Source organism: Mesoplodon mirus (assembly GCF_964341445.2).
Source record: "Mesoplodon mirus genome assembly, chromosome: 5".
Lineage (NCBI taxonomy): Eukaryota > Metazoa > Chordata > Mammalia > Artiodactyla > Ziphiidae > Mesoplodon > Mesoplodon mirus.
The window spans coordinates 126,416,587-126,435,289 of NC_138980.1; the positions used below are offsets into that span (position 1 = coordinate 126,416,587).

The 18,703-nt window shown below is 40.8% G+C and overlaps 1 protein-coding gene across 1 annotated transcript; it reads right to left on the reverse strand.

Annotated features, from left to right (window-relative positions):
• Positions 1-8,845: 8,845 nt before the first annotated feature.
• LOC309805713 (proline-rich protein 3-like) lies at positions 8,846-10,214 on the reverse strand. Its single transcript, XM_082623848.1, has one exon. It carries the CDS (start codon positions 10,198-10,200, stop codon positions 9,697-9,699), a length of 504 nt encoding a protein of 167 aa, XP_082479974.1. The 5' UTR covers positions 10,201-10,214; the 3' UTR covers positions 8,846-9,696.
• Between the last annotated feature and the right edge of the window lie 8,489 nt (positions 10,215-18,703).

Below are 18,703 nucleotides of genomic sequence, written 5' to 3' on the forward strand. Positions count from 1 at the left end.
CCCAAATGCATGTGTCTATAAATAATCTCCCATCATCAGCAATTTTGTTTCCAAGAGCCCTGCTGGAGTGCTCAGGTACGGGGTGTGGGGCAGAACAACTAGTCTCTAGCATTTCTCCAATCCCCTAACACCTGCTAAACACTCACATGAACATATTAAATCCCAGCCTGGAGCAAGTCTTCACAGTTATATAATAAAAGCCCTGAAATAACAGAGTTGATAACTGAGATACTAACACCATCTTAATTAGGGAGGAGATAATACGGGTGGGAAGTCATGTGTGTGCAGCTGTCACATGGGCTGTAATTATGTCTAAGACTTCTGGTGACATGACAGAGGGTGAGAATGCAGCTTCAGTGTTCTGCACATGATGTCATTTGGAAGCCTCAGAAAGCACGTATAGCTTTGGGCAGCTATTACTCACTAAGGAGGATCGAGATCCTGTTTTTCCATTTACAAAGGGCAGCAGAGGAAGGGAAAAGACAGGAAAATCTATAAATAAAATTAGTATGAATCAGTTTCCCCCCCACAAAAAAAACCTATATAAATATATTTTAACTCAGCTTTTTCATTCAGACCCACTTGATTGCTCCTAATACATAACCCAAGAGCTAAGTTTGGAATCCTGCTACTAAAGGATCCAAGAATATTTTAATAGCCTCAGTTAAATATCCTGGAATTTCTGAATCCAACTCAAAAGAGCAAGATAGTCAATACCAAGTGCAGTGCACAAGAACTGTCTTGTGGTTGATGTTGTCGTTGTTCTGTTGTTGCTGTTTTCGATTCTGAAAAGACCCCATTCCCACTCACCGCTGAAGTTGGATATTTTGGCAGAACTTTTTCTTCAGGACTCTAAGGAGGTAGGTAAGGCAGGGCTTACCGAGGGCCCTGAGACTCCAACTCAGATGAAGAAACTTAAGAATCATCCATAATGTACAAAGGAAAATGCAAAGACTTGGGAAAAAATGGAGAGTCTAAAAATAACATGTCTTTAACTCCTCTTGTTTTTAAATAATAAAGTATCCTATCCAGAGCCCTGTCATAAAAGGAAGTTAATTCTCTTCTATCAGAGAAAATGTCTTTAAATTAGCACTCTCTGATATTATTTCATAGTGCAAATAATTCATTGTTTTTCATCTTGAAAAATAATTTCAGCCATAGATGAGCATGGGAAGCAGCCACAAGAGAAATGGTGAACAAACTCAGAACTTACAAGATGGCCTCTGCCTGCCTCTAGACCAGGGGCCAGCAAACTTTTTCTGTAAGGGGCCAAATAGTAAATATTTTAGGCTTTGTGGGCTGTATAGTCTCGGTCACAACCACTCAACCATGACACTGTAGTACAAAAACAGTGGTACACAATATGTAAACAAGTGAGCTTGTCTGTGTTCCAGAAATTTGTATTTACAAAAATAGGCAGTGGGCCAGATTTGCCCCACAGGCTGTAGTTTGCCTTCCCGCTGTTGTAGACCATTGGAATATCATGGGGAGCTCTAAAATTCACTAAAGCCTGATATTACCTCAAATATGGACAAATATATTACCATATGGAAATCCACAATATGGCAAAGAGTTCAAAATTCAGCTATAGAATTAAACTCTAGAAATTAAAAGTTAAGCTACAGGGAAAAAAATAAAACAGGGATAGTGAAGGGAAGTAAAGAGAATTTCCATAAATTCTCATTAATATACTCCAGAGGTATAAAAGAAAATAATATATCTATCAAACAAGAACAAGATGCTATGAAAATGAGACAATCAGAGGACAAGAAAGTATACTCAGACATTAAAAATATAAGGTAGTAAAGTTTAAAAATTCAACAGAAGGTTGAAGATAAAGTTGAGAAAATATCCCAGAAAGTTTAAGAAAAGGCAAATGCTGGAGAAAAGGGAACCCTCCTACACTGTTGGTGGGAATGTAAATTGGTACAGCCACTAGGGAAAACAGTATGGAGGTTCCTTAAAAAACTAAAAATAGAGCTACCATGTGATCCGGCAATCCCACACCTGGGCATATATCTGGAAAAGACAAAAACTCTAATTTGAAAAGATACATACACCCCAATGTTCATAGCAGCACTATTTACAATAGCCAAGACATGGAAGCAACCTAAGTGTCTATCAACAGATGAATAGATAGAGAAGATGTGGTATATATATACAATGGAATAGTACTTAGCAATAAAAAAGAATGAAATAATGCCATTTGCAGCAACATGGATGGACCTAGACAATATTATACTAAGTGAAGTCAGACAAAGACAAATATTATATGATATCAGTTATATATGGAATCTAAAAAATAATACAAATGAATCTATTTACAAAACAGAAACAGACTCATGGATATAGAAAACAAACTTATGGTTACCAAAGGGGAATTGGGGGGGGGGATAAATTAGGAGTTTGGGATTAACAGATACACACTACTATATATAAAATAGGTAACCAACAAGGACCAGCTGTATAGCACAGGGAACTATATTCAGTATTTTCTAATAACCTATAATGGAAAAGAATCTGAAAAAGTATATATATATATAATATATAAATTATATATTATATATATATAACTGAATCACTTTGCTGTACACCTGAAACTAACACAACATTGTAAATCAACTATACTTAAATTTTTAAAAAAAGAAAGAGAAGGCAAATGCACAGAAAATATGAAATCAAAAGTAAAATTTTTAAGGATTAAGCTCACATATTCAACATACCACTAAAAAGAGGTCCAGGAGAAGAAAGGAGAGTGAAAGAAAGTATCAAAGATACATTTTTTTAAGCTCTGAATTCGGGGAAACATAAGTCTATTCTAAGAATTTATCCTAAAGATATATGCAAGGGCATGAAGATACATACACAATTGTGCTTAGTGCAACATTTCTGTAAGAGCAAAAATCGGAAACAACCTAATTGTTCATGGTTGTTTGGTTACATAAATTACGGAACATCTATACTTATGTAGTTGTTTAAAAAATAATAATACGGTTCTAGATGTACTAACATGGAAATATGTCCAGCTTCTGGCACTAAGTGAGAAAAGCCAGTTGTAGAACAGTATTATTAAGGGGAGCCCCTGTATATTTGAAAAATAAAACAAATAAAATGTTTAAAGATCAATATATGTTTGCAAATTGTAGCTAGTCTAAACAGTTACTCAAGAAACTGTTAATAGGAGTTATCTCTTGGGAGAGGAGCAGGATTGGGGGGTTAGATGAATAGTCCTTCAACTTTGCATTTACATACATCTACATCGTGGACTTTTTTTTTTTTACAATGTTTATATGTTTCTTCTGTAATTTCTAAAAATCAAAAGCAATAAGTAAATTATTTACAATATTATGGAAAGGAAAAAAAAGTTTTTCCCTTTACAATATCTCTGGGAAGATTATCAGGGGTCAGGAGGAAAAGAAAATGAAATTCCTAATTAGAGAAAGACCCAGATGAAGAACACAAGCAGTAAAAGGCATTGCCAGGCCCTTCAGGAGCTTATGTTAGAGTTAGGAACGTAGACTCATACAGATGGCCAGCGGTGACCAGGGCTCAGTGGTATAGCCTCCTGTCGAATTGTGTAGAATGTCAAAGCCTGGGAGCTTGGAGGGCAGAGACCTATGAAGACTGGAGTAGCCAAAGATGCTTCATGAAGGAAGTAAGACTTGAAGGATCATAAAGGCAGAAAGGAGAACATTACAAGCCAAACAGCCAATAAGAGTAAAGACATGGATCCCAATGAGCATGAAGAATTCAGGCAAAGGTGAGGAGAGTAGCCCATTGAGATTAGAGGGATCATGTTAGTTAGGATTGGGTTTGGCTGCTTATTTAAGCCACTTATTTAACGGTGGCTTAAATAAGATAGAGGTTTAATTTTCTTTCATGTCAAAGGAGGCCGGAGATACAACGTCCTGGGCTATTTCAATAGCTTCATCATCATCAGGGCCTCAGACTCCTCCCTTCCTGCCTCACCATCTTTAGCACTGATTCCAATCTTCAAGGTAGCCTCATAATTGCAAGATGGTCGCTGTAGCGTGAGCCATCATATCTATGCTCTACACAGCGGGAAGAAGGAAGGAGAAAGGAAAAGAGACATACCTCCCAGTCCAGCCAACCTCTTTTGAAGAGTTTCCTGGAATCTGCACCCAACAATTGCTACTTACATCTCGTTGGCTACCCCTGTCAATTACAGGAGGCTGGAAACATGTAGGCTTTTTGAGCTGGGCACATTGATGTTCCTATTAATACAAGATTTCTAGGAGTAAAGAAGGACTGTTAACCATCTCTGCCAAGTGATTAGGTTAGACTATAAAGGTTTTTGAAAACAAGGCAGACAAAAGAATTTACATTGGAAAAGGGGAGAAAGAAATTAGCAAATTACCTATCTGTAAAGAAACAGGTAGAAAAATGAATAAACTTAAATGGAGTTTTAAAAGCATAGAAGAAATAAAATTTAAAAATAAATGAGAAACACACTAATAGCTACTTTTAAAAGTAGCTAATGGGGGCTTCCCTGGTGGCACAGTGGTTGTGAGTCCACCTGCCGATGCAGGGGACACGGGTTTGTGCCCAGGTCCGAGAAGATACCACACGCCGTGGAGCAGCTGGGCCCATGAGCCATGGCCATTGAGCCTGCGCGTCCGGAGCCTGTGCTCCACAACGGGAGAGGCCACAACAGTGAGAGGCCCGCGTACCGCAAAAAAATTTTTAAAAATAAATAAATAAAATAAAAGTAGCTAATGTATTAGTTACACAATGAAGTGAATATACTTAGTATTACTGAACTGTACACCTAAAATGGTTAAGATAGTAAATATTAGGTATATTTTTCCACAATTATATTTTTAAAAATTTTTAAGTAGCTAATTTATACTTCTGTAGTTACATACCTGAACTTACAGAAACGTGCGGCCCTGCTCCGTTCAGAAACTTTGAACCTTCTCCTATTTTCTAAAAAGATTTAGTAACACTTATCCATGTACCCCTTATACTACCAATATAGGGTAGACTTCTGGTCTGCACATAATGACAGAAGTCAGCCTTTCTCCCTTCTCACCCATATGCCCATGGTATGTTGAAGACACTACTATAACAAGTTATCACCTTGTGCTTTAATTGATTGTTTATGGTGCCAGTTAAGAGGGGATGTGACTGAGTAGAAAGAGCAGCATGGGCTTTGTCATCAGAAAGACCTGACTTTCCCCTTGCTAACTATTTTCCTCCAGCAAGTTACTTTAACTTTCAAAGATATATTTCAGTTACCATTAAAGTGAAGACTATAACGTGAATCTTACACATATTTTTCAGATTGTAGTGAGGACTGGAGCCTAGTACTCAGCAAGAACTCAGTAAAATAGTAGCCTTCATTATTGTTTATGTCTTCCCTTCTGGATTCAAAGGTCTTTAGGGACAGGGCATGTCTTACTTATCTTTTGTGTGAGCCCCTAGTGTCTAACACAGTACTGGATGCCCTGGTAAGAGTCATTTGAGCAAACAGAAGGTCAAGTGACAGATGTTCATGAAAGCTCTAAAGCCAGCAGTGTACAGCCTGCTCCCGTGGAGTGAATGTCACTGGCCCATCGCAGTACCCCAGAACCAGGAGGGAAGCCATAGGAACTAAACTTCCCTGGGACAGTAAGTGACATTGTAGAATTCTCCTTGTGGGACATTTGAAATTCTGAGATTCTAGATGCCTAACAATTGTTGCTTCTTTTCCTTTTTTTATGCTTCATAGTTTTATAAATATGTTTTATATTAACGAAGTTTCCTTTAGGTGCACAGTGTCCGATGTGCTTGTTTTAGCATGTTTCCTGACAAACTCCCACATGGACAGTCCCTTTCGGAATGTGGAGATGCATTCAAGCCTGAAAAGTCCCATCTGTGTCCTCTCCTTTTGGGAATCCACCTACATCAATATCTTCCCTGGATGGTTGTGCTATAAGAAGCACAAAGGTTCTGCAAAAGCTCCCCAGACTCTCACTTGTTTTACCTAAGTCAAATTTCTAAAGCACAGGGCACTCTACCCTAATCCCTTGGGTTGCAAAGCTCTTCTGTTGTTCCTATTCTTTTATCTTTTGCCTCTCCCTGTCTCTTGACATTTGCACATGGGAGCATCAAATTGCAGGGTGGAAAGGGAAACAATCTGATTTCTTCTGTGTATTCAGGAAAACTACCCAGCGGCACAGTGTGCCTGGCATGCATCTATGCTAAATGCATTCCCTTGTTGGGTTGTTGTCCCACAGTTAGGCAGAGCCAGCTGTGCTTTTTTAGGCCAGAGGCCTGAGCAGACATATCACCTGGAAGACTTTTCCCCATCACTCATGCCTGGGCCCCACCCCTGGAAGTACTGAGTCAGCATATCCTGGGAGCATCCTGGGCATGTGTACTTTGAAAATGCTCCCCAGGTAATTCTATTAGGTTCTTCTCCAACTCTACCCTTGGGAAACACCAATGTTACCTGTGCTTCCCTTCTGAAGAACTACTCTTTTTTTTTGTTGTTGCGGTACGCGGGCCTCTCACTTTTGTGGCCTCTCCCGTTGCGGAGCACAGGCTCCGGACGCGCAGGCCCAGCAGCCATGGCCCACGGGCCCAGCCACTCCGCGGCACGTAGGATCCTCCCGGACCGGGGCACGAACCCGTGTCCCCTGCGTCGGCAGGCGGACTCCCAACCACTGTGCCACCAGGGAAGCCCCTGAAGAACTACTCTTGGCATTGCATCCTAAAAAGCCATTTTCTCATTGGCCACTGGTCTCATCCACCAGTACTGTAAGGAATTGCACTATGAACACAGCCTCAGAACCCTGAGAGTGGCAGCTACCGCTTATGCTTAGCACATACCAGAGCCCTTTACTTATCCAAATTTATTTAACCCTCACAACAACACTCTGAGATACTGGTGGTGTCTCCTATTACCAAGGAAGAAACTATTAAGTGGTAGAGACCAGATTTAAACTCAGCCCATACTAGTAACCGATACTCTACATGGCCTCTTGCAGCAAGTTTCAGAAGCCTCAGGAGTCACATATTTCTTTATGGTCAAACTAACCCTAGTTGCCTTGCTGACCACTTCTACCCTGGTCCATCTGGCTCCACCATCAGCCCCAGCCTTCCCATCTCTTTGGTCTGCTCAGCCACATAACTTCTAAAAACAATACTGTGGATCTCAGTGTTTTTCTACTGAGTTCCTAAGCCTTAGCTCAGGCTCTCCTTCCAGAAAATGTTCTCCACCCTCCACACCAAGCTGGGTTAGGTACCTTATCCACACTTCCCTCTTGCTCTGTGCATTTCTTGATCACCAAACTTACTATGTGGCATCATGATAGTTTGTGTTGGCTTCCATCTCCCTCAGTTGAGAGTTCACTAGGGTCAGGTGTATGTTTCAATCATCTCTGATTCTCTGATGCCTAGTACAAAATCTGGCAGAAGCAACATATAACTATTTGTTGAGTAAACAAATTCAGCTTCAGTGATACCTCCACCCCTCATGTTACAAGAAGGGCTTATTAATTCTCCTCTGGAATCTGGGGCAAGAAGGAACATCTTCCATCAGCCCCTTATTAAGACGATATCTCTAGACACTACAGACATATTCTTTGCATCTTTTCCTATATTCCCCAAACCCCTGCCCCAACATACATATGTTCTTTTTCTATAGCTGAGGTGCCAGGGACACAAAAGTCATGCTTAATATGCAAAAGATAAGCTCCCATTCAAACTCCAACTTTTCTAAGAGATAATGTCCCCTTTATCATCCTTAAATCTCTTTCCCACCCTGCCTAGACTTGTTGGTGGGGGACCTACTGCAACAGGTGAAATGGGGCCTTAGGGCTTCTGGATTGAGGCTCCAAAATGTAGACGTAAGACAAACTGAAACATCTGACAGCCATCTGCAACCTCAAGGTTGTAGCTACAAACTCTCTTGCCTTATCTTTTTTTTTTATTAGTTTCTGCTTTATAACAAAGTGAATCAGTCATACATATACATCTGTTCCCACATCCCTTCCCTCATGCATCTCCCTCCCTCCCACCCTCCCCATCCCACCCCTCCAGGCGGTCACAAAGCACCGAGCTGATCTCCCTGTGCTCTGCGGCTGCTTCCCACTATCTCTCTACCTTACGTTTTTTTTTTTTTTTTGCGGTACGCGGGCCTCTCACTGTTGTGGCCTCTCCCATTGCGGAGCACAGGCTCCGGACACGCAGGCTCAGTGGCCATGGCTCACGGGCCCAGCCACTCCGCGGCATGTGGGATCTTCCCGGACCGGGGCATGAAACCGTGTCCCCTGCATCAGCAGGCGGACTCTCAACCACTGCGCCACCAGGGAAGCCCTTGCCTTTATCTTTTAAAATTTGAGGTCTTTGGAATTAGTTGCAGCTTGTGAAGTACTAGGAGATGAGCAGGAACTGTCAATGGAACCACCCAGTGGTCAAGGAGATCAATAAGCCAAGTAAGAAGAAACAAAGAACAGCAGGTGCTTTTTACAACTTCTCTGTAAAACTTTGTATTTGGCTTTTTTTGTTTGTTTGTTTCCGCTGCATTTATTACTAATATAACAACATGTTAGAAAGAAAAAAAAATTCATTCTCAGTTCTCCAACGGCTCTCATCCCTCCCTCTTGCCCACACAACTCTTGACCCATTTCCCCAGGGCCAGTTCAAAACTGAACCTGTTCACTGCAATTTTCATAGAAAACAACCAGTGCCAGGGATGCAGGGGAAGAAGGTTGGAAGAGGGCGACAGTACTGTCCAAGTTCCACCCACAGGTAGACCAGGTGGAGATTCACAGAATTCAAACTGAAGGGCTGGTGGCCTCACAATGACATAGTCTAACTAAAACGGGCTGGAAAGGAGATAGGGTAGAGGACATCTCTCGGGCCTGTGTCAAACCCAGAGAAACCAATACCGGGAGAATGGGGAGGACCAGGCAGGCAGCCTTGTGGAAGTTTCACAGTTCTCCCATGTCAGGAGGTGGGGAAAGTCTAGAGGCCACCAACGGCCCCACGCATTTGGGCAGGAAAAACTCACTCTAGCGTTGGGAAGTCACAAAAATGCCATGGACACTGAGAAAGGCTATGAGGGGATGCACAGTCTCACAAAGCACAGTGATCACAGACCATAGTGGTGGAGATCATGCTACTGATGCAGAAACTACAAAATCCAAAAGCAGGGAACGTGGCCTCTCAGGAGTGACTCTGCACCAGTCATCCCAACTTGACCCCAGGTCAGACAAGCTGGTGAGTGTCACAGAGCAGCTGACAACACTGGGGGAAGAGGGTGTCACATAAAAAGGACTTAAAACAAGCAGCGAGAAGGGAATGGTAGGAAACTGCTCCAGGGCTCTCAGGAATCCAGGGCGCTACCAGGGGCTGGGTGGACAGATGCACAAGAAACAGCACCAAAGAGGTTTCCTGTTCCGCAGTCAGCTGGCGAGGGGGAAGAGGATCCAGGAGGCAGTTGAATGGAGCAAAGACGGGGTCCCGGAGACGAGTCTCTGGAGGCTGCATCAGAAGGAAGAGTGCACACTGTGCACCAGTCACGGAACACAGCTCTGGACCCCGAGTTGGGGAGGTGGCAATGGAGCTGGGCATCACTGACTGAGGGCGGCAGGTGAACGGCCTCACGGTAGCCATCACAGGGCCACAGGGAAGTATATGGCCGCCAAGTCAGAGGGCTCCTTCCAGTCTGGATGGGAAGGCACAGTCTCACAGAGGAGGTCCATTTACGCCAGGGTGGTAGAAGGCACAGAGGTCCTCATATCGACAGTGGCCCTTTTTGGCAAAGTGTCGGCAGACGGGGCGGTCAGATTTGTCTTCCATAACCTGGGGTCCATCCTTGGGTGGGCAGGTATTCTTGATAAGAGACCAGCTTTTGAGCCTTCGAGGATTTCTCTGCTCTTTGTGAAAGCCTCCCCTGGAGGGACCCCCATGGCCTGGTCCAGGAAAAGGAGGCTCAGCATTGACCCCCCACCAACCACGACCATATGGGCCAGACCTGGGGCCTAGGCCTCCCCGAATTGGGCCTTTGCCCCAGGGAGGAGGTGGAAGACTCAGCAGTGGTGGGATCATTGGTCCCCTTGATCCCGGAGGACCTCTGTGAAGAGCAATGGGACTGCCATCCTCCTCATCTCCAGTCTCTTCCCGCTCTGGCAGTGGGGGCTGCTGCTGTGGCTGCTGCTGCTGATGATTCTGCTTCTTTCGTTTTGGCATCGTGGTTGCGGCAATGGCTGCAGCTGGATTTGGAGGGCAGTGAGGAAGGGGCACGCTTGTATTTGGCTTTATAGATAAACAATATTCTTTTATGATTTCCATTAACAATTTTATAAATAATTTCTATTGACCCCCTAGAACACTCATGATATATCCCAGTTTACTAAATATATTATCAACAAATCTCATTTGCCATCACTCTCTCACTGCTCCCCTGCCCCAATCACACTTGCATAGCTCAGGATATATTTGTTTTGCCAGTCATTTCAGCACTGTTAAAATGCACCCTTAAGATGGCTTTGATGACAAATACAAAATACCGTCATTAAAACATTCCCTAGTAGAAAACATTGCATTCTTCCTTCACACGTTATGAGCTGTCTTAAGAAACAGGGGAGGAGTGTTTGAGGGAAGAATGCACATGGTGCTCCGTAAAACTTTTAACATGCTGCAGGTTGACTTTCGCCTTTGATACTGACTGCATGACAAATTGTATAAACCGTAATTAGCAAACAGCACACCGCAAGATTAAAGCCTCAGTGGGAAAGTATCATTAACCACACCAAACACGTATTTGCTTTTTTTGTTGGCATCAAAATGTAATTGTTTCTCTATAAGTCAAACATACCTCATGGTACAGCGCTGATCCAAATCTGTGCGGCGGGCAACATAAAAAGGAAGCTTATCCTCCTTCATCCATTGTGTGAATGTGTTTTCCTCCAACCAAAATGATCCATTTGAGTTAAAGTTTATTCTGTCCTCCTCTATACATGTTGCCAAACCCAGCATATCCAGTTTGAGTAAGTACAAAAGAATGATCTATGTTTGTCCACTAGGTTGGTTAAAGCATAGGGCTTCAGGGGGTAGAGGGAATGAGGTCACAGACACATTTGAGAATTTGAAAAAGAGCTCAGATTTTTCACCCCAAAATAATACACATTCACCAAATCGTGAATTTACCTTTCAGGGGGTTCTTGACTCCACCAAAGCCCCATTCGTGGTCCACAGGTTAAGAACTTACACGTTTGAATGAAAACTTCATAGGGTACAGAAATTAAATCATTTGTATTTCTTGGCAGCAATCATATTACTTAAGACTAAATATGATAACATTTTGAAGTAGGATTTAGTAATAAACCAGTTTTACAAAGGAATTTTACAGATCCTTCCCTTACTGACCCCTCACAAGGAGCTTGTCCATAAATATTGACAAAGCATCCATCTGATAACGGGGTACTATCTAAAATATATAAAGAACTCACACAACTCAACAGCAAAAAAAAAAAAAGAATAATCTGACTGAAAATGGATCCAAATAAAATCTGAATAGACATTTTTCCAAAGAAGTCATCCAAATGGCCAGCAGGTACATGAAAATGTGCTCAACATCACTAATCATCAGGGAAATGCAAATTGAAACCACTATTAGTGGGAGAAGTTAGTGAAAGCTTAAGCCAAAACAGGATATTTTCGTAATCTCAAAGTATCTCTCCTAAATATTTCTCAATTACAAAGGGAAAAATAATAACTTAATGGTGGAGAAACCGGGCCTGAAATGCCTTAATTAACTAAGGGATCAAAGCTAGAGTCACCAGTAATGAAACATATGGACATCAGGAAGACCCGACATGACACTCTGAGAAAGACACAATATCACTTCTGTGATATTCTTGCCCAAAACTTGTAACGTGTTTCTAATCATGAGAAAACATCAGACAACCCCAAACTGAGGTACATTCTACAAAATAACTGACCAGGATTCATCAAAAGTTTCAAGGTCATGAAAGACAAGGAAAGACTAAGGAACCATCACAGATTGGAGGAGATTAAGGAGACATAACAACTAAATGCGAGGTAGGATCTTGAACTGGATCCTAGAACAGAAAAAGGACATCAGGGAGAAAACTGGAGGAATTGGCATATTTTCATTAGTAGCATTGCACCAATGTTAATTTCCTGGTTTTGATACTTATACTATTGTTAACTTTGGGAGAAGTTGGGGGAAGCGGCACTATTCCTAGAACTTTTCTGTAAGTCTAAAATGATTTGATTTCAAAACAAAAAAATAGGGCTTCCCTGGTGGCACAGTGGTTGAGAGTCTGCCTGCTGATGCAGGGGACACGGGTTCGTGCCCCGGTCCGGGAAGATCCCACATGCCGCGGAGTGTCTGGGCCCGTGAGCCATGGCCGCTAAGCCTGCGCGTCCGGAGCCTGTGCTCCGCAATGGGAGAGGCCACAAAAGTGAGAGGCCCGCATACCGCAAAAAAAAAAAAAAAATAATAATAATAATAAAATAAAAACCATAGGGTTTTGAAGCCTTCTGTCCTCAAAGCCTTCATTTTTATCTAGTTCTCAAGAGAGAACTAGAAAACTCATTTCCTTGTTTAGCCCCGAGGGAGCAAGCCACCTCCCACTCTGGTAGCCCTGCTCACCTCCATCTCAAGTCTGACATTTGCCTCTCAGAATTCACCCTTCAAGCAGGAAACATTTATTTAGCACCTCCTGTATGCCAAACCCTATACATAAGGCAGGTATGGGCCCTGTTTTCTCACAGCTTACTTCTCTTATCCATTCAACCTTTTGTCAATTACTATTTAAGTGAGTCACCACTCAAATTTTAAATATTGTACTCACCACTGTCCTTCCAGGATGGATCCAGGAGATTTCATATTCTTATCTCCTATACTGCTAAGAAAGAAATCCAGAGATGAACTAATCTAGGTTACTATTTAGACTATTAACATAACAGTTTATATTGGTTGAGCTGAACATTAAGCACGAGTGTTCTTCTGACTATCAAATGACCTCCATGTCCTGTTTTCTAAGAAAATTTATCATCGATCACATGGCCTGCTTATAGCAGTGGCAGAGATAATGTTTTATTTACAAGGTCAACCAGTTACCTGGGGTTCTTTGCAAGAGCTTGATGTACTCATCTTTTAATGACTTAGAAATCATCACATCCATTAACACTTAAGAAAAAGCCTGAAGTAAACATTAGAGTATCTTTGCTAGAAACTCACTGACTTTGGCAATGGTAGATTTATTCTTAACAAAGTAAGAAAACATCAGCAAGTAAACTGCATCAGGAACTTACTTGGTGATTTGAGGCCAAATTGGAGCTTCCCTGTTAACTACTTCAGTTTCTCCTCTTGAAAAATGGGAGTAATATCCACTTCTTATGCCTTCATAGGGAGCATTGCACCCTGAAACTGTATAAGGCATGAACCCTAGGAACTTTCATTTAGTATACCCTTCATGCATATCTCAGCTGAAATATATTTTCCCACTTAAGGGTGTTTTTGCTACCATGAAGCCTTCAAATCCTTAATTCCTTTTTGATACTGACACAATAGATTGGGGGGAGAGAGGGGACAAAGCTGCTTACATATTTTACAAACTAAACCATGTTACCTTTTCTTTAGTTGGGAACACACACACCTAAAGTGAGAGGTCTCCGAGTCTTCAATGGGGAACATACTTACCTGTTCAGAGGTCTTAGTTGGAAGTATATTATTCCTACAACGTATGCCTGAAATATTTTTCTTATTAATTGAAGATTTTAACACAGATATTCATAAGTGAATTTATCGTGTTCTTTTGTGGGGGAGAGGAGTGTATCAATCAGGATAGGCTGGGTTATGCTGTGATAACAAGCAATCCCCAAATCTCAGTAGCTTAGAGTATCACAGGTTTATTTCTTACTCATGTATCTACTGTGTCTCTTCTCCATGTCGTCTTCCCTCTGGGATGAGGTAGATAAAGCAGTTGATCTGGCACGTTGCTGGTCTTCATGGCAAGAGAAGCAAGATCTGGTGAACCATGAACTGGATTTGAAAGCTTCTGCTTATAAGTGGCTTGATGTCACTTCTGCCCTTATTTTATAGGCCAAGGCAAGTTGCATGACCACACCCGACTTCCACAGGGTGGGGATATGTCATCCTACTACAGGAGGCCCTCAAGTCCTAGAGGCAACACAGATGCCTGTGGTCCGAAGAACTGCAACCTGTCCCCCAGGAGGGGCAGCAATACTTTGAACAATAGTACAACCTACCAAAAAGAGGTTTGTCAAGTCTACATTTGTGTTGTGTTGGCTTCAGAAAATGGTGTTGGAAGTTTTCTTCTCTAAGTTTTAGATCAGTTTAAATACATTAGAATTTTCTGCTCCTTGAAATTTTGAAAGAATTTACTAATACATTTGAGTCCAGAGCTCCTCAGATTACCTTCTCAATTACTTCCCTATTCAGTGTTGCTTTAATCTCCAGTCTCTTTGGGACCTATTTTGTTCATTTATATTTTCAAGAAAAGCATCCATGTAATCCAGCTTTTAAAATATATTTGAATAAAGTTTTGTCAAATACTCTTCTAACTTGTTTAGATTTCCTCAGCATCTGTGGTTACTTCTTGTTGTTTCTTTTTTTATTCTTTTTTCCAGCTTATTAAGTTGTTTAAATTTCCTCAGCATCTGTGGTTACTTCTTGTTGTTTCTTTTCTTATTCTTTTTTCCAGCTTTATTGAGGTAAAATTGTCAAATATGAGTGTATGTGTTTAAGGTCTACAGTGTGATGATTTGATGTACAGTGATTACTAAAACCAAGCTATTAACATACCCATGATCTCACATAGTTGCATTGTTTTCTCATTGTGTTTAATTTGTATTAACTTCACACATTTTAGAAATACATATTTACAAAAACAGTTAATTTTGATACAGTACCAACTCCAGAGTTGTTGTGAAGATTAAATAAATTAGTATACGTACATTGGTGAGAACAGTGACTTAGTAAGTATATTATTAGTATTAACCATTATTATTATTCTTGTCCATAATTTTCCAGTTTTGATCACCCTTATACTTATTGTTAAAGCCGAATTATACAAGGTCCTCTTTAAAAGTTGACCAGAGAGTTTCCTACCATTAATAATGCACTGACTTGCACTATCTTAAATAACTTGTAATGCACTCACAAGATAAGTAAATAAAACCACTAGGTTACGTGTAGGTTTATGGGTAATAATGTCATAGTAGAAAATCATGTTTATGAGCTCATAATATTCTCCTAGAAATTACAGAATAAGGAAGTTCATATATGCTACTATCAACAAATTTCACTGCAACTGGCTGTTTCATTTTCTCAATTCTTCGTTATCACTTAGATCTCTTCCCACTGAAAGATAAGTATGAGTTAGGCACGTAGACCTCAAAGTCTTTTATTCTAAGGGGATAACAGTAAAAGAAAAAATCTGACTACTGCTTCTCACTTGTTTCCTATGAGGAAACTGCTTTTGACTTGTTTTGGTTTTTGGTTTTTTTTTTTAATTGGTAGGACTTTGTCAAGCCTCTATCTGTTAGTGCACCTGAAACTAATATAATGTCAATTATATCTCAGTTAAGAAAAAACCTTGAAAAAAATCTTATATGAGAGGGACTTCCCTGGTGGCACAGTAGTTTAGAATCCGCCTGCCAATACAGGGGACACGGGTTCGAGCCCTGGTCTGGGAAGATCCCACGTGCCTTGGAGCAACTAAGCCTGTGTGCCACAACTACTGAGCCTGCGTGCCACAACTACTGAAGCCTGTGGACTCTAGAGCCCGTGCTCCACAACAAGAGAAGCCACCACAATGAGAAGCCCACATACCACAATGAAGAGTAACCCCCGCTCGACACAACTAGAGAAAGTCTACACGCAGCAACGAAGACCCAATGCAACCAAAAATAAATAAATAAAAATAAAAAAATTTTTAAAATCTTAGTTCAGTGTTTTATAGTAATGTTTATAGAAAAATTGCAAACCCTCATTAGATTAACACAGTTCATATTTTCAACCTTTTGGTCAATACAGCCATCACACAGTCACAGCTAATATAGTTAATTTGAATAAAGGAAAGTCTGCATTAATATATGTGTTTAAAGACATAATTCTGCTTAAAATTTCTACTATGACACTAATGATCCAATGGGAACTCACATCTTGTTTTCATGAATAAGGGGTTACTATCTTATTTGTACCTAATGCAAATCATACCATTTACTTTCAAAATGCTTGTAAGCAGCCTCTCTCAAATCAGTTACACCCCTTATTTAATAGCGTATGCAATTAATTTATTTTAAAAACATCCTTTATACTAGTATAATAGAAAACTTCAACCCAACCCTTAAATGATCCAAATGATGTTAATAATCAGAAAAGCTAAGAAAAGGTTCCCAAATAGTGCAGGGCAACTAGATTTTCCATAATCACAAACGTGAAAAACACAGTAAAGCAGGTAAGACACTTTCGTATTTGTATTTATCCTCACAACAATCCTGCAAGGGAAGTGATATTAGCCCCATTTAACAGATATGGAAGCTGAGGCCCAGGGCAGCTGGGACTTACCCAGGAACACATAGCTCATGTTCTTTCCATTATTCTACAATGTTGAAAGGTTTAATCTTTAATTCAAAATGGTCATAGGTTAGGGCTTCCCTGGTGGTGCAGTGGTTGAGACTCCGCCTGCCGATGCAGGGGACACGGGTTTGTGCCCCGGTCCGGGAAGATCCCACATGCCGCGGAGCGGCTGGGCCCGTGAGCCATGGCCGCTGAGCCTGCGCGTCCGGAGCCTGTGCTCCACAACGGAAGAGGCCACAGCAGTGAGAGGCCCGCGTACCGCAAAAAAAAAAAAAATGGTCGTAGGTTAGATTTTATTTTCGTATTTCTGGCTAGCATCTAATAATAATTATCAATGACTTTTGAACCCACTGTGTCAACATTACAATAACCAAATATCTTGGTTGTTTTGTGAGAGAACTCACTTTATGACTTAGCAACACGCAACTGGTTCAGAGAAAGGGCTGTGGAAAAAGCGGGTTTCTCATGGCATTTGAAGTAATACTGCCACCTCGTGGACTTATGGCGAGCTACAGTCCACTTTAAGTCCATGGCACTAACCTCAGGTGGGCCTTAGTGCTGCTGGTAATGCTACTTCCTTTTCTAGTCCATCCATTCCCCCAACGATAGTGAACAACAGAAATATTCTAGGTTACTTTTACAGGTATTAACTCAATTCTCACAAGCACCTTTTGTGATTTTGTTTGTCTGATTAACAGATGAAGAAAATGAAATACAAAATGGTAAAATAACTTGACCAAAGGCACACAGCTAGCGAGTGGCTGAGCCAAGGTTCAAACCCAGGCAGAGGACTCCAGAGTGTAAGCCCTTGACCTCCCTAGAAGTACTCATTTTCTGTTCTCTCCTCAAACTTCCTAACCTCTGAACTCCTTCTCCAACCTGTTTCAGTTGGTGGTGTTTTCCCATAAAGGAACTTAGTAAAGAACTTCCACAAACCCCCAGCACCACAGCTATACATCTAATCACATCTGTGCCATATCTTCTGCCTTCCTTCTTGAACTATGCCCGAACTATTCATTTGCTGTCTAAGCCAACCATTCCATTTGGGCGCTCAGTCCCATGCCCCCTTCCAAGCACACTGCTCCAGCAACTGGTCCCCTCTCTCTAATCATGTTTCCCCCTCTCTCTAGAGGGATTATCCCCACCAGCATGCACTCTGTCATTTCATTCAATAAACTACTATATTTTAATAATCATTTTAAATGGGGCTTTTAATTAATGTTTGATAGTTGATTTAAGTTGAACAGACTAAATTTCTTTAAACAATCCCATTTACAACCCAAAGTCCTTTAAACAGTTTAATAGCATTTATACTTTTAAGATATTTTCTTGTAAACAGCACTTCAAATGCTTGATCCAACAAGCAAAACCTTCCCAAGTACTTAACTCTTATAAATATAATAAATTAAATGTACAGTGACTAAGTTCTCTGACATATTTCAGTATTTCTGCAGGCTTTGTAAGACCTTAAAATACATTTCAACTAAAATTTACAAGTCTAAAAATCTGTGAGGCATTTTAAGTTGGAAATGAAGGCCAGTGTTATACTGTAATATGCCAAGTATGTTCCAATACTACTTCAAATAGCAAATACTACATTTTGTCCCAATGACTATAAAAAACTATTCCTGAACTTAACACTGAAGTATTGATGGCTATGGGAATTGTTTCCTAACCTTTTCGAAAATTTGTAATCGTTACATATTTCATCTAAAGACAGCAGCACTCTATGAAGTTTTGTTAAAGGGAATGAGTGGTCTGGGCTCCAGCAGGCAGGCCAGTTCAGGGTGCTGGCATGAGGAACTCAAGCTTGGGGGAATTCAAGGGTGAATTAACTACTGTAGTAAATTCAATGATAAATGAGAATACCAACCTTGGATGGTTGTGGTGAGAATCAAATAAAATAATGTATGGGAAAACCCTTGTCACATGTGAGTTGATGGCAGCTAGTTTTTTGGTAGAATTTTAACCTTTCATTCTTAGTATTGATAGTATCCAATCTATCAGTGTATTTATGAAGTTAAATTTTTAAAAAAGCTTTAAATTTATTTAAATAAATTAACCCTTCTTAACATGAAGACACAGTTTCTAACCTTGACTAATCTCATTACTCAG